The sequence below is a fragment of the Carcharhinus amblyrhynchos genome, unplaced genomic scaffold (genome assembly GCF_965287045.1).
Source record: "Carcharhinus amblyrhynchos unplaced genomic scaffold, sCarAmb.v2.hapA chromosome_1435, whole genome shotgun sequence".
NCBI classification, from domain to species: domain Eukaryota; kingdom Metazoa; phylum Chordata; class Chondrichthyes; order Carcharhiniformes; family Carcharhinidae; genus Carcharhinus; species Carcharhinus amblyrhynchos.
Window position 1 is genome coordinate 5,001 of NW_027651175.1, and position 14,653 is coordinate 19,653.

General features: G+C 54.1%; 1 protein-coding gene across 1 annotated transcript in view; it reads right to left on the minus strand.

The window, feature by feature from the left end:
- LOC145340796 (rootletin-like) overlaps window positions 1–14,034 on the minus strand; it is a gene marked incomplete at both ends in the record, with an annotated part of 18,603 nt that extends 4,569 nt beyond the window's left edge. The window contains 5 exons of the mRNA XM_080185259.1: window positions 3,258–3,485; window positions 4,473–4,579; window positions 8,424–8,589; window positions 12,139–12,230; window positions 13,957–14,034. Coding sequence (XP_080041385.1) covers window positions 3,258–3,485; window positions 4,473–4,579; window positions 8,424–8,589; window positions 12,139–12,230; window positions 13,957–14,034 — 671 coding nt within the window. The remainder of the gene's footprint in view (window positions 1–3,257; window positions 3,486–4,472; window positions 4,580–8,423; window positions 8,590–12,138; window positions 12,231–13,956) is intronic.
- Window positions 14,035–14,653: the final 619 nt, after the last annotated feature.

The window sequence follows — 14,653 nt, forward strand, 5'->3', positions numbered from 1 at the left end:
CCCTGTACCCCAGTGTTATACAGTGACAGACCCGTACCCCTGTACCCCAGTGTTATACAGCGACAGACCCGTCCCCACCAGTACTGTACCCAATGTTATACAGCGGCAGACCCGTCCCCCTTTACCCCAGTGTTATACAGTGACAGACCCGTCCCCCTGTACCCCAGTGTTATACAGTGACAGACCCGTACCCCTGTACCCCAGTGTTATACAGTGACAGACCCGTCCCCACCAGTACTGTACCCCAGTGTTATACAGAGACAGACCCGTCCCCCTGCACCCCAGTGTTATACAGTGACAGACCCGTCCCCCTGTACCCCAGTGTTATACAGTGACAGACCCGTCCCCCTGTACCCCAGTGTTATACAGTGACAGACCCGTCCCCCTGTACCCCAGTGTTATACAGCAACAGACCCGTCCCCCTGTACCCCAGTGTTATACAGAGACAGACCCGTCCCCCTGTACCCCAGTGTTATACAGTGACAAACCCGTCCCCCTGTACCCCAGTGTTGTACAGCGACAGACCCGTCCCCACCAGTACTGTACCCCAGTGTTATACAGCGACAGACGCGTCCCCCTGTACCCCAGTGTTATACAGTGACAGACCCGTCCCCCTGTACCCCAGTGTTATACAGCGACAGACCCGTCCCCCTGTACCCCAGTGTTATACAGCGACAGACCCGTCCCCACCAGTACTGTACCCCAGTGTTATACAGTGACAGACCCGTCCCCACCAGTACTGTACCCCAGTGTTATACAGCGACAGACCCATCCCCACCAGTACTGTACCCCAGTGTTATACAGCGACAGACCCATCCCCACCAGTACTGTACCCCAGTGTTATACAGCGACAGACCCATCCCCACCAGTACTGTACCCCAGTGTTATACAGCGACAGACCCGTCCCCACCAGTACTGTACCCCAGTGTTATACAGCGACAGACCCATCCCCACCAGTACTGTACCCCAGTGTTATACAGCGACAGACCCGTCCCCCTGTACCCCAGTGTTATACAGAGACAGACCCGTCCCCACCAGTACTGTACCCCAGTGTTATACAGCGACAGACCCATCCCCACCAGTACTGTACCCCAGTGTTATACAGCGACAGACCCGTCCCCCTGTACCCCAGTGTTATACAGAGACAGACCCGTCCCCCTGTACCCCAGTGTTATACAGTGACAGACCCGTCCCCCTGTACCCCAGTGTTATACAGTGACAGACCCGTCCCCCTGTACCCCAGTGTTATACAGCGACAGACCCGTCCCCACCAGTACTGTACCCCAGTGTTATACAGCGACAGACCCATCCCCACCAGTACTGTACCCCAGTGTTATACAGCGACAGACCCGTCCCCCTGTACCCCAGTGTTATACAGAGACAGACCCGTCCCCCTGTACCCCAGTGTTATACAGTGAGAGACCCGTCCCCCTGTACCCCAGTGTTATACAGTGACAGACCCGTCCCCCTGTACCCCAGTGTTATACAGCGACAGACCCATCCCCACCAGTACTGTACCCCAGTGTTATACAGCGACAGACCCGTCCCCACCAGTACTGTACCCCAGTGTTATACAGTGTCAGGCCCGTCCCCCGTACCCCAGTGTTATACAGAGACAGACCCGTCCCCCTGTACCCCAGTGTTATACAGTGTCAGACCCGTCCCTCTGTACCCCAGTGTTATACAGTGTCAGACCCGTCCCCCTGTACCCCAGTGTTATACAGCGACAGACCCATCCCCACCAGTACTGTACCCCAGTGTTATACAGTGACAGACCCATCCCCACCAGCACTGTACCCCAGTGTTATACAGCGACAGACCCGTCCCCACCAGTACTGTACCCCAGTGTTATACAGAGACAGACCCATCCCCACCAGTACTGTACCCCAGTGTTATACAGAGACAGACCCGTCCCCCTGTACCCCAGTGTTATACAGTGACAGACCCGTCCCCCTGTACCCCAGTGTTATACAGTGACAGACCCGTCCCCCTGTACCCCAGTGTTATACAGCGACAGACCCATCCCCACCAGTACTGTACCCCAGTGTTATACAGCGACAGACCCGTCCCCACCAGTACTGTACCCCAGTGTTATACAGTGTCAGGCCCGTCCCCCGTACCCCAGTGTTATACAGAGACAGACCCGTCCCCCTGTACCCCAGTGTTATACAGTGTCAGACCCGTCCCCCTGTACCCCAGTGTTATACAGAGACAGACCCGTCCCCCTGTACCCCAGTGTTATACAGCAACAGACCCGTCCCCCTGTACCCCAGCGTTATACAGGGACAGACCCGTCCCCCTGTACCCCAGTGTTATACAGCAACAGACCCGTCCCCCTGTACCCCAGTGTTATACAGAGACAGACCCGTCCCCCTGTACCCCAGTGTTATACAGCAACAGACCCGTCCCCCTGTACCCCAGTGTTATACAGAGACAGACCCGTCCCCCTGTACCCCAGTGTTATACAGCGACAGACCCGTCCCCCTGTACCCCAGTGTTATACAGCGACAGACCCGTCCCCCTGTACCCCAGTGTTATACAGAGACAGACCCGTCCCCCTGTACCCCAGTGTTATACAGTGACAGACCCGTCCCCCTGTACCCCAGTGTTATACAGCGACAGAGCTGTCCCCCTGTACCCCAGTGTTATACAGAGATAGACCCGTCCCCCTGTACCCCAGTGTTATACAGCGACAGACCCGTCCCCCTGTACCCCAGTGTTATACAGCGACAGACCCGTCCCCCTGTACCCCAGTGTTATACAGTGACAGACCCGTCCCCCTGTACCCCAGTGTTATACAGCGACAGACCCGTCCCCCTGTACCCCAGTGTTATACAGTGACAGACCCGTCCCCCTGTACCCCAGTGTTATACAGCGACAGACCCGTCCCCTGTACCCCAGTGTTATACAGAGACAGACCCGTCCCCCTGTACCCCAGTGTTATACAGAGACAGACCCGTCCCCCTGTACCCCAGTGTTATACAGAGACAGACCCGTCCCCCTGTACCCCAGTGTTATACAGAGACAGACCCGTCCCCCTGTAGCCCAGTGTTATACAGCGACAGACCCGTCCCCCTGTAGCCCAGTGTTATACAGTGACAGACCCGTCCCCCTGTACCCCAGTGTTATACAGGGACAGACCCGTCCCCCTGTACCCCAGTGTTATACAGGGACAGACCCGTCCCCCTGTACCCCAGTGTTATACAGAGACAGACCCGTCCCCCTGTACCCCAGTGTTATACAGGGACCAGTCTCACCTGGCGTTGAGTTCTGCTTGCTGTGCCTGGTTTTTGACCTGTAGCTGGAGGTTCTCCTGCGTCCTCTCCCTTACCTCTTGCTCCAAGCTCTCCACTCTGGCCTGCTCCCTCACCCGTGTGAGCGACTTCCCTGCCTCCTCCACCCGCAGGTTACCCCCCAGGCCCAGGCACGCAGCCTGGAGAGAGCTGGCCAGGCGGGCAAATGTAGCACGCCCCTCTGCAAGATCCCTGAGACACAGAGAGAGAGACAGACAGAGAGGTTAGGGTGGATTGGCCGTGCTAAATTGTCCCTTAGTGTCCAAAGATGTGTAGGTTAGGGGGATTGGCCATGCTAAATTGTCCCTTAGTGTCCAAAGATGTGTAGGTTAGGGTGGATTGGCCATGCTAAATTGTCCCTTAGTGTCCAAAGATGTGTAGGTTAGGGGGATTGGCCGTGCTAAATTGTCCCTTAGTGTCCAAAGATGTGTAGGTTAGGGGGATTGGCCATGCTAAATTGTCCCTTAGTGTCCAAAGATGTGTAGGTTAGGGGGATTGGCCGTGCTAAATTGTCCCTTAGTGTCCAAAGATGTGTAGGTTACGGGGATTGGCCGTACTAAATTGTCCCTTAGTGTCCAAAGATGTGTAGGTTAGGGTGGATTGGCCATGCTAAATTGTCCCTTAGTGTCCAAAGATGTGTAGGTTAGGGTGGATTGGCCATGCTAAATTGCCCCTTAGTCTCCAAAGATGTGTAGGTTAGGGTGGATTGGCCATGCTAAATTGCCCCTTAGTGTCCAAAGATGTGTAGGTTAGGGTGGATTGGCCATGCTAAATTGTCCCTTAGTGTCCAAAGATGTGTAGGTTAGCGTGGATTGGCCATGCTAAATTGTCCCTTAGTGTCCAAAGATGTGTAGGTTAGGGGGATTGGCCATGCTAAATTGCCCCTTAGTGTCCAAAGATGTGTAGGTTAGGGGGATTGGCCATGCTAAATTGTCCCTTAGTGTCCAAAGATGTGTAGGTTAGGTGGATTGGCCATGCTAAATTGTCCCTTAGTGTCCAAAGATGTGTAGGTTAGGGGGATTGGCCATGCTAAATTGCCCCTTAGTGTCCAAAGATGTGTAGGTTAGGGGGGATTGGCCATGCTAAATTGTTCCTTAGTGTCCAAAGATGTGTAGGTTAGGGGGGATTGGCCATGCTAAATGGTCAGTTACTGGGGGTCAGGGGTCAGGGGTCACTGACCTGTCCGTCGCAGTTTTCATTTGCACAAACTGGCGTCGCAGATTGACGGCTCGTTTCCATAGCGACAGGAAGCGGTCATGTTCACCTGAGAGATAACTGTTATAGCTCTGAGATAGAGAGAGACAGAGAGAGAGACAGAGAGGGAGAGAGACAGAGAGATTGGGGTTAATTCGCTGGGTGATATCCCCAAATCCTTCCCCTCTCACTGCGGATGGTACAGTGGCACAGTGGGTTAGCACTGCTGTCTCACAGCGCCAGGGACCCGGGTTCGATTCCCCGGGGGGGGGGCACGGTGACACAGTGGGTTAGCACTGCTGTCTCACAGCACCAGGGACCCGGGTTCGATTCCCCGGGGGGGGGGGGGCACGGTGACACAGTGGGTTAGCACTGCTGTCTCACAGCGCCAGGGACCCGGGTTCGATTCCCCGGCCTCGGGTCTCTGTCTGTGCGGAGTCTGCACATTCTCCCCGTGTCTGCGTGGGTTTCCTCCGGGTGCTCCGGTTTCCTCCCACAGTCTGAAAGACGTGCTGGTTAGGGGTGCATTGGGGCCGTGCTAAATTCTCCCTCAGTGTAACCCCAACAGGAGTGTGGGCGACTAGGGGGATTTTCACAGTAACTTCATTGCGGTGTTAATGTAAACCGACTTGTGACAATAATAAATAAAATTAAACTTTAAATAATTAAGTTACTGTGAAAAGCTGCCCCTTAGTGTCCAAAGATGTGTAGGTTAGGGTGGATTGGCCATGCTAAATTGTCCCTTAGTGTCCAAAGATGTGTAGGTTTGGTGGATTGGCCATGCTAAATTGTCCCTTAGTGTCCAAAGATGTGTAACTTCATTGCGGTGTTAATGTAAACCTTACTTGTGACTCTAATAAATAAACTTTCAAAGCGTAACAGTGCGGACGCTGGAAACGGAAATCGCTGGAAAATCTCCGTCGATCTGTCAACATCCATGGAAAGAGACCGGAGCCAATATCTGAGTCGCCCAGGGTCTGTTTTTCTCTCTCCACATTTATTGTCAGACCTGCTGCCTCGCTGGGCTGTGTTCTCAGCCTCCTCCGCTATATTCCTCATACACCTCTAACCCTGCGGCCAAATCCCCCCTCCAACTCCGTTCCCCAGTTTGCCGATGACCCCGTCCACCGCGGTGGGTGGGATCTCACACAGCGACGAGACAGGGATGAGACGGAGAATCTGGTGAACTGGGTGCGGGGACAATAATGTCTCCCTCAACAAGGCGAAGGAGATGGTCATCGGCTTCAGGAAGGGTAAAGGAGAACCTGCCCCCCCCCCCCCCTCTGTCTACATCAACGGGGACCGAGTAGAAAGGTTTGAGAGACCTTCAAGGTGTCCAGATCACCTGTCCTGGTTCCCCCCCCAATGCCGACACTATAGTTAAGGAAGCCCCACCAACGCCTCTACTTTCTCAGAAGACTGAGGAAATTTGGCATGTCCGCTACGGACTCTCCCCAACTTTTACAGACGCCCCCCATAGAAAGCATTCTCTCTGGGTTGGATCACAGCTCGGTCTGGGATCCTGCTGTGCCCAAGACCGCAAGGATCTACAAAAGGGGTGGTGAATGTAGCCCCCAATCCCATCACACAAACCAGCCTCCCATCCATTGACTCCGTCTACACTTCCCGCTGCCTCGGGGGGGGGAAAAGCAGCCGGGATAATCAAGGACCCCCCCACCCCCCCCACACACCCCGGACATTCTCTCTTCCACCTTCTTCCATCGGGAAAAAGATACAAAAGTCTGAGGTCCCGTACCGACCGACTCAAGAACAGCTTCTTCCCTGCTGCTGTCAGACTTTTGAATGGACCCACCTCGCGTTAAGCTGATCTTTCTCTACACCCTCGCTGTGACTGTAACACTACATTCTGCACCCTCTCCTTTCCTTCTCTATGAATGGTATGCTTTGTCTGTATAACGCGCGAGAAACAATACTTTTCACCGTATCCCAGTGACGACAATAAATCAAATCAAATATTAAGCTGATCTTTCTCTACACCCTCGCTGTGACTGTAACACTACATTCTGCACCCTCCTCCTTTCCTTCTCTATGATCGGTATGCTGTGTCTGTATAACGCGCAAGGAACAATACTTTTCACTGTATCCCAGTGACAATAATAAATCAAATCAAATATTAAGCTGATCTTTCTCTGCACCCTCTCTGTGACTGTAACACTACATTCCGCACCCTCTCCTTTCCTTCTCTATGATCGGTATGAACAAAGAACAAAGAACAAAGAACAACACAGCACGGGAAACAGGCCCTTCGGCCCAACGAGCCCGCGCCGCCGTCCCATTGTCTCAGTGACCTATTCATGATTTTAGTCTACGCCTAATGTGCGAGGATCAGGGAGGTCCAATATAGGGACAATTTGTTACCCAATCCATCAGCCTAAAAGCGCATCTTTGGGGGGATGTGGGAGGAAACCGGAGCACCCGGACGAAACCCACGCAACCACGGGGAGAACGTGCAAACTCCCACAGACACAGGCCCAAATCCATGTGTCCGCACAGTAACAGAGATAGTCTCTGAGCTGTCATGTTGCCCTCGAGATGGTCCAGTTCAAGCACACTAACGACATGAAGCAATAGGCAACTCCCGAAGCAACGTCCAAGAGCAGCCCACTACAACCTGCCGCATGCATGCCCCTTGCTGGTCAACAAGGTATGCTGTGTCTGTATAACGTGCAAGAAACAATACTTTTCACTGTGTCCCAGTGACAATAATAAATCAAATCAAATATTAAGCTGATCTTTCTCTGCACCCTCGCTGTGACTGTAACACTACATTCTGCACCCTCTCCTTTCCTTCTCTATGAACAGTATGCTTTGTCTGTACAGCGCGCAAGAAACAATACTTTTCACTGTATCCCAGTGACAATAATAAATCAAATCCAATATTAAGCTGATCTTTCTCTACACCCTCGCTGTGACTGTAACACTACATTCTGCACCCTCTCCTTTCCTTCTCTATGAACGGTATGCTTTGTCTGTACAGCGCGCAAGAAACAATACTTTTCACTGTGTCCCAGTGTCAATAATAAATCAAATCAAATATTAAGCTGATCTTTCTCTACACCCTCGCTGTGACTGTAACACTACATTCTGCACCCTCTCCTTTCCTTCTCTATGATCGGTATGCTTTGTCTGCACAGTGCACAATACTTTTCACTGTATCCCATTACATGTGACAATAATAAATCAAATATTAAGCTGATCTTTCTCTACACCCTCGCTGTGACTGTAACACTACATTCTGCACCCTCTCCTTTCCTTCTCTATGATCAGTATGCTGTGTCTGTATAGCGCACAAGAAACAATACTTTTCACTGTATCCCAGTGTCAATAATAAATCAAATCAAATATTAAGCTGATCTTTCTCTACACCCTCGCTGTGACTGTAACACTACATTCTGCACCCTCCTCCTTTTCCTTCTCTATGATCGGTATGCTGTGTCTGTATAGCGCGCGAGAAACAATACTTTTCACTGTATCCCAGTGACAATAATAAATCAAATCAAATATTAAGCTGATCTTTCTCTACACCCTCGCTGTGACTGTAACACTACATTCTGCACCCTCCTCCTTTTCCTTCTCTATGAACGGTATGCTGTGTCTGTATAACGTGCAAGAAACAATACTTTTCACTGTATCCCAGTGACAATAATAAATCAAATCAAATATTAAGCTGATCTTTCTCTACACCCTCGCTGTGACTGTAACACCACATCCTGCACCCTCCTCCCTTCCTTCTCTATGATCGGTATGCTTTGTCTGCACAGTGCACAATACTTTTCACTGTATCCCAGTGACAATAATGAATCAAATATTAAGCTGATCTTTCTCTACACCCTCGCTGTGACTGTAACACCACATCCCGCACCCTCTCTCCTTTTCCTTCTCTATGATCGGTATGCCGGCCCCCCCCCTCCTCACCTCCTCCTCCCGCCTCCAGTCGGCCTGCTTGACGTCCAGCTCCTCCCGTGCCAGCGTCCAGTCTTCCGTCAGCTTCCTCAGGTCCTCGCCAAGGGCACGGTTCGCCGAGTTAGCCTCGTTCAGCTGCTCCCTCAGGAGGGCGTTGACCTCGGCGAGGCTGGAGCACCTGTGGGGGAGAAGGTTCCGGCTCGGTTGAGATTGGGGAAAGGCAGGAACTAATCCCGGGAGGGGCGGGGGGACGGAAAAAAAAAAAATCGCCACGGGAGAGGCCACTCTGCCCCTCTCCTCTCTCCCCTCCCGCCCCACTCTACTCTGGGACGAACATGGCGGCTAAATTCCGGCCGGAGAAACCCATTCCCGGGTGACACAAAAACTGGGGCAGCTCCCCCCCCACCCCCCCCAAAAGAAAGAATGAGGGGTAGACAGGCTTCCCGCTTGGGGGGGGGAGCTACGACATCTTCTCCGGAGTCTTCAACATATCATTGATGAAGACGAACATCTCGCCAGGGCCATCCCCACACCCCCACTTCTAGCTTTCAGACAACCGCACAACCTCAAACAGACCATTGCTCGCAGCAAACTACCCAGCCTTCAGGAGAACAGTGACCACAACACCGCACAACCCTTGCCACAGCAACCTCTGCAAGACATGCCGGATCATCGACACGGATACCATCATCACACGTGAGAATACCATCCACCAGGTACACGGTAAATACTCGGCCAACATTGTCTACCCGATACATAAGAACATAAGAAATAGGAGCAGGAGTAGGCCATCTGGCCCTTCGAGCCTGCCCCGCCATTCAATAAGATCATGGCTGATCTGTCGTGGCTCAGTTCCACATTCCCGCCCTCTCCCCATAACCCTTAATCCCCTCTCTTATCAAGAACCCATCAACCCGCGTCTTAAAAATATTTAGCGAGGTAGCCTCCACCACTTCAACGGGCAGAGAATTCCAGAGATTCACCACCCTTTGAGTGAAGAAGTTCCTCCTCAACTCCGTTCTAAACCACCCCCCCTTTATCTTGAGGCTATGCCCCCTAGTCCTACTGTCCTTTCTGAGCGGGAAGAGTCTCTCCACCTCTATCCTATCCATCCCATTCATCATCTTATACGTCTCAATGAGATCTCCCCTCATTCTTCTAAACTCTAGCGAGTACAAGCCTAGTTTATTCAGCCTCTCCTCATAGCTCAACCCCCTCAACTCCGGTATCAGCCTAGTAAACCTCCTCTGCACTCCCTCCAGGGCCAAAATATCCTTGCGCAGGTGCGGCGCCCAAAACTGCACACAGTACTCCAGCTGCGGCCTCACCAATGCCCTATACAGCTGCAGCAAGACCTCCCTACTTTTATATTCAATCCTCCTCGCGATGAAGGCCAGCATCCCATTCGCCTTCCTGACCACCTGCTGCACCTGCAAGCTGGGTTTTTGCGACTCATGCACAAGGACCCCGAGGTCCCTCTGCACCGTCGCCTGCTGCAGTTTTTCACCCCGTAAGTAATAGTCCTTCCTACCATTCTTCCTACCAAAGTGGACCACCTCGCACTTGCCAACATTAAATTCCATTTGCCATTTCCTGGCCCATTCGCCCAGCCTATCTAGATCCTTCTGCAGACTCTCCACACCCTCCGCACAATTTGCCTTTCCCCCAATCTTGGTGTCATCAGCAAATTTCGACACCCTGCACTCGGTCCCCTCCTCCAGATCATCTATATAAATGGTAAATAGCTGAGGCCCCAGCACCGACCCCTGGGGCACTCCACTAGTCACCAACCGCCAATCCGAATAGCACCCATTGACCCCCACTCTCTGCCTCCTATTTGACAACCAATCCTCTATCCACGCTAACACCCTACCCCCAACTCCATGTCCCCTGACCTTCTGCAATAACCTCTTGTGAGGTACCTTGTCAAACGTCTTCTGAAAATCCAGAAAGACCACATCCACCGGCTCTCCTCTATCCACCGCCCTAGACACATCCTCGTAGAACTCCAGTAAATTTGTCAGACACGACTTCCCTTTAATGAAACCGTGTTGCGTCCGCTCTATCAAGCAATTCCCTCGTTGCAAGAAAGGATGTCCCGAAGCATGGTACATTGGGGAGACCATGCAGACACTACGGCAACGGATGAATGAACATCGCTCGACAGTCACCAGGCAAGACTGTTCCCTTCCTGTTGGCGAACACTTCAGTGGTCACGGGCATTCAGCCTCTGACCTTCGGGTAAGCATTCTCCAAGGCGGCCTTCACGACAGCGCAGAGTCGCTGAGCAGAGACTGATAGCCAAGTTCCGCACACGTGAGGACGGTCTCAACAGGGATCTTGGGTTCATGTCGCACTATCTGTAACCCCCTGTGACTTGCCTGGGTTTGCAAAACCTCACTCACTGTGCTGTCTGGAGACAATACACATCTCTGTAACCTGTGATCAGCGCTCCTTCCACTCACATTGTCGGGCACTTCAGGTCTTGAACAGCAGGTTAGGTGTAAGGATTCGCATTCTAATCAGTAATCTCTAAACTGTCTGTGCTTTATACGCTCTGTCTGAGGCCAGAACTCTCCATTCACCTGACGAAGAGGCTAATGGAATTTAATGTTGGCAAGTGTGAGGTGGTCCACTTTGGTAGGAATAATGGTAGGAAGGATTATTACTTACGGGGCGAAAAACTGCAGCAGGCGACGGTGCAGAGGGACCTGGGGGTCCTTGTGCATGAGTCGCAAAAACCCAGCTTGCAGGTGCAGCAGGTGGTCAGGAAGGCGAATGGGATGCTGGCCTTCATAGCGAGGGGGATTGAATATAAAAGTAGGGAGGTCTTGCTGCGGCTGTATAGGGCATTGGTGAGGCCGCAGCTGGAGTACTGTGTGCAGTTTTGGGCGCCGTACTTACGCAAGGATATTTTGGCCCTGGAGGGAGTGCAGAGGAGGTTTACTAGGCTGATACCGGAGTTGAGGGGATTGAGCTATGAGGAGAGGCTGAATAAACTAGGCTTGTACTCGTTAGAGTTTAGAAGAATGAGGGGAGATCTCATTGAGACGTATAAGATGATGAATGGGATGGATAGGAAGGTCTCAACAGGGATCTTGGGTTCATGTCGCACTATCTGTAACCCCCCTGTGACTTGCCTGGGTTTGCAAAACCTCACTTATTGTACTGTCTGGAGACAATACACATCTCTGTAACCTGTGATCAGCGCTCCTTCCACTCACATTGTCAGCCACTTCAGGTCTTGAACAGCAGGTTAGGTGTAAGGATTCACATTCTAATCAGTAATCTCTAAACTGTCTGTGCTTTATATGCTCCGTCTGAGGCCAGGACTCTCCATTCACCTGACGAAGGGGCTAACCCCGAAAGCTAGTGAGTCTATTATCAAATAAACAGGTTGGACTAAAACCTGGTGTCGTCAGACTTTTTACTGTGTTTACGCCAGTCCAACACCGACATATCCACATCATGACCCCTCCGGATAGCAGGGAGAGAGAGAGGGTGGGGAGGGGGTGGGGTGGGGTGGGGTGGGGTGGAGTGGGGCGTCCTTGCTTAACCTCCCCCCCCCCCCAACCCTTCCAAACCCACCCCATCTCCCCGCAGCCTCTCCCCCACTGCCCGTGAGTTGGTGGAGAAGGGGGGGGGCACGGTGGAGTGGGGGGGTGGGGGTAGTAGGGTTGTTGGGGGGGGGGAGGGGGGTGGTCTCTCTCTCTCTCTCTCTACCCACCTCTGTTGCTGCTCCTCCAGACGAATCAGGGTGTTCTCCAGGCTCCGAACCTGTTCCTCTTCGTATTCCTGGAAGCGGACACTCTCTGAGAGCTGGGTGGGGGGAGGGAGGGGAGAGAGAGATAGCAGTCACTGCATAGAAAGATCCCAAAGCGGTTTCCCCGCACCCCCATCCCCTCCCCCCCCCACTTCCACTCCGTTCAAACACAAACGGGAATCGAGCGGAGGAACAGGACGAGGCCATTCAGCCCACCCCTCTCTCCCTCTCTCTCTCTCTCCAGCCTGTTACACAGGAACAGGATGAGGCCATTCAGCCCACTCCCTCTCTCTCTCTCTCTCTCTCCAGCCTGTTACACAGGAACAGGACGAGGCCATTCAGCCCACCCCCCCCTCTCTCTCTCTCTCTCTCCAGCCTGTTACACAGGAACAGGACGAGGCCATTCAGCCCACCCCCCCCTCTCTCTCTCTCTCTCTCTCTCCAGCCTGTTACACAGGAACAGGATGAGGCCATTCAGCCCACCCCTCTCTCTCCCTCTCTCTCTCTCCAGCCTGTTACACAGGAACAGGACGAGGCCATTCAGCCCACCCCCTCTCTCTCTCTCTCTCCAGCCTGTTACACAGGAACAGGACGAGGCCATTCAGCCCACCCCTCTCCCTCTCTCTCTCTCCAGCCTGTTACACAGGAACAGGACGAGGCCATTCAGCCCCCCTCTCTCTCTCTCTCTCTCTCTCCAGCCTGTTACACAGGAACAGGACGAGGCCATTCAGCCCACCCCTCTCTCTCTCTCCAGCCTGTTACACAGGAACAGGACGAGGCCATTCAGCCCACCCCTCTCCCTCTCTCTCTCCAGCCTGTTACACAGGAACAGGACGAGGCCATTCAGCCCACCCCTCTCTCTCTCTCTCTCTCTCTCCAGCCTGTTACACAGGAACAGGACGAGGCCATTCAGCCCACCCCTCTCTCTCTCTCTCTCTCTCTCTCCAGCCTGTTACACAGGAACAGGACGAGGCCATTCAGCCCACCCCCCTCTCTCTCTCTCTCTCTCTCTCCAGCCTGTTACACAGGAACAGGACGAGGCCATTCAGCCCACCCCTCTCTCTCTCTCCAGCCTGTTACACAGGAACAGGACGAGGCCATTCAGCCCACCCCTCTCTCTCTCTCCAGCCTGTTACACAGGAACAGGACGAGGCCATTCAGCCCACCCCTCTCTCTCTCTCTCCAGCCTGTTACACAGGAACAGGACGAGGCCATTCAGCCCACCCCCCTCTCTCTCTCTCTCCAGCCTGTTACACAGGAACAGGACGAGGCCATTCAGCCCACCCCCCTCTCTCCCTCTCTCTCTCTCTCCAGCCTGTTACACAGGAACAGGACGAGGCCATTCAGCCCACCCCCCTCTCTCCCTCTCTCTCTCTCTCTCCAGCCTGTTACACAGGAACAGGATGAGGCCATTCAGCCCCCTCCCCTCTCTCCCTCTCTCTCTCTCTCCAGCCTGTTACACAGGAACAGGACGAGGCCATTCAGCCCACCCCCCTCTCTCCCTCTCTCTCTCTCTCCAGCCTGTTACACAGGAACAGGACGAGGCCATTCAGCCCACCTCCCCTCTCTCTCTCTCTCTCCAGCCTGTTACACAGGAACAGGATGAGGCCATTCAGCCCACCCCTCTCTCTCTCTCTCTCTCCAGCCTGTTACACAGGAACAGGACGAGGCCATTCAGCCCACCCCCCTCTCTCCCTCTCTCTCTCTCTCCAGCCTGTTACACAGGAACAGGACGAGGCCATTCAGCCCCCTCCCCTCTCTCTCTCTCTCTCTCGGTCTCACCTCCATCTCTCGATACGAAGCTTCTTTCACCATCAGCTGCTGTTCCAGGTCTCCACACTTTCTCTTGTATTGGACCAACTGTGGGGACAGACACAAGGCCTCAGCGAGGGGGGGGTCCCCGGGGGGAGGCACGGGGAGGGGAGAGAGAGGGGAGAGGGAGGTCCCGGGGGAGACAGGGGGAGGGGAGAGACAGGGGGGTCCCGGGGGAGACACGGGGAGGGGAGAGACAGGGGTCCCGGGGGAGACACGGGGAGGGGAGAGAGGGGGGGTCCCGGGGGAGACACAGGGAGGGGAGAGGAGGGGGGGTCCCAGGGGAGACACGGGGAGGGGAGAGAGGGGGAGACACGGGGAGGGGAGAGAGGGGGGAGACACGGGGAGGGGAGAGAGGGGGGTCCTGGGGGAGACACGGGGAGGGGAGAGAGGGGGGTCCCGGGGGAGAGAGAGAGGGGGGTCCCGGGGGAGACATGGGGAGGGGAGAGACGGGGGTCCCGGGGGAGACATGGGGAGGGGAGGGGGGTTCCCGGGGGAGACACAGGGAGGGGGGTCCCGGGGGAAACACAGGGAGGGGAGAGAGGGGGGAGACATGGGGAGGGGAGAGAGGGGGGTCCCGGGGGAGACACAGGGAGGGGTGGGGTCCCGGGGGAGACACAGGGAGGGGAGAGAGGGGGGGGGTCCCAGGGGAGACACAGGGTGGGGA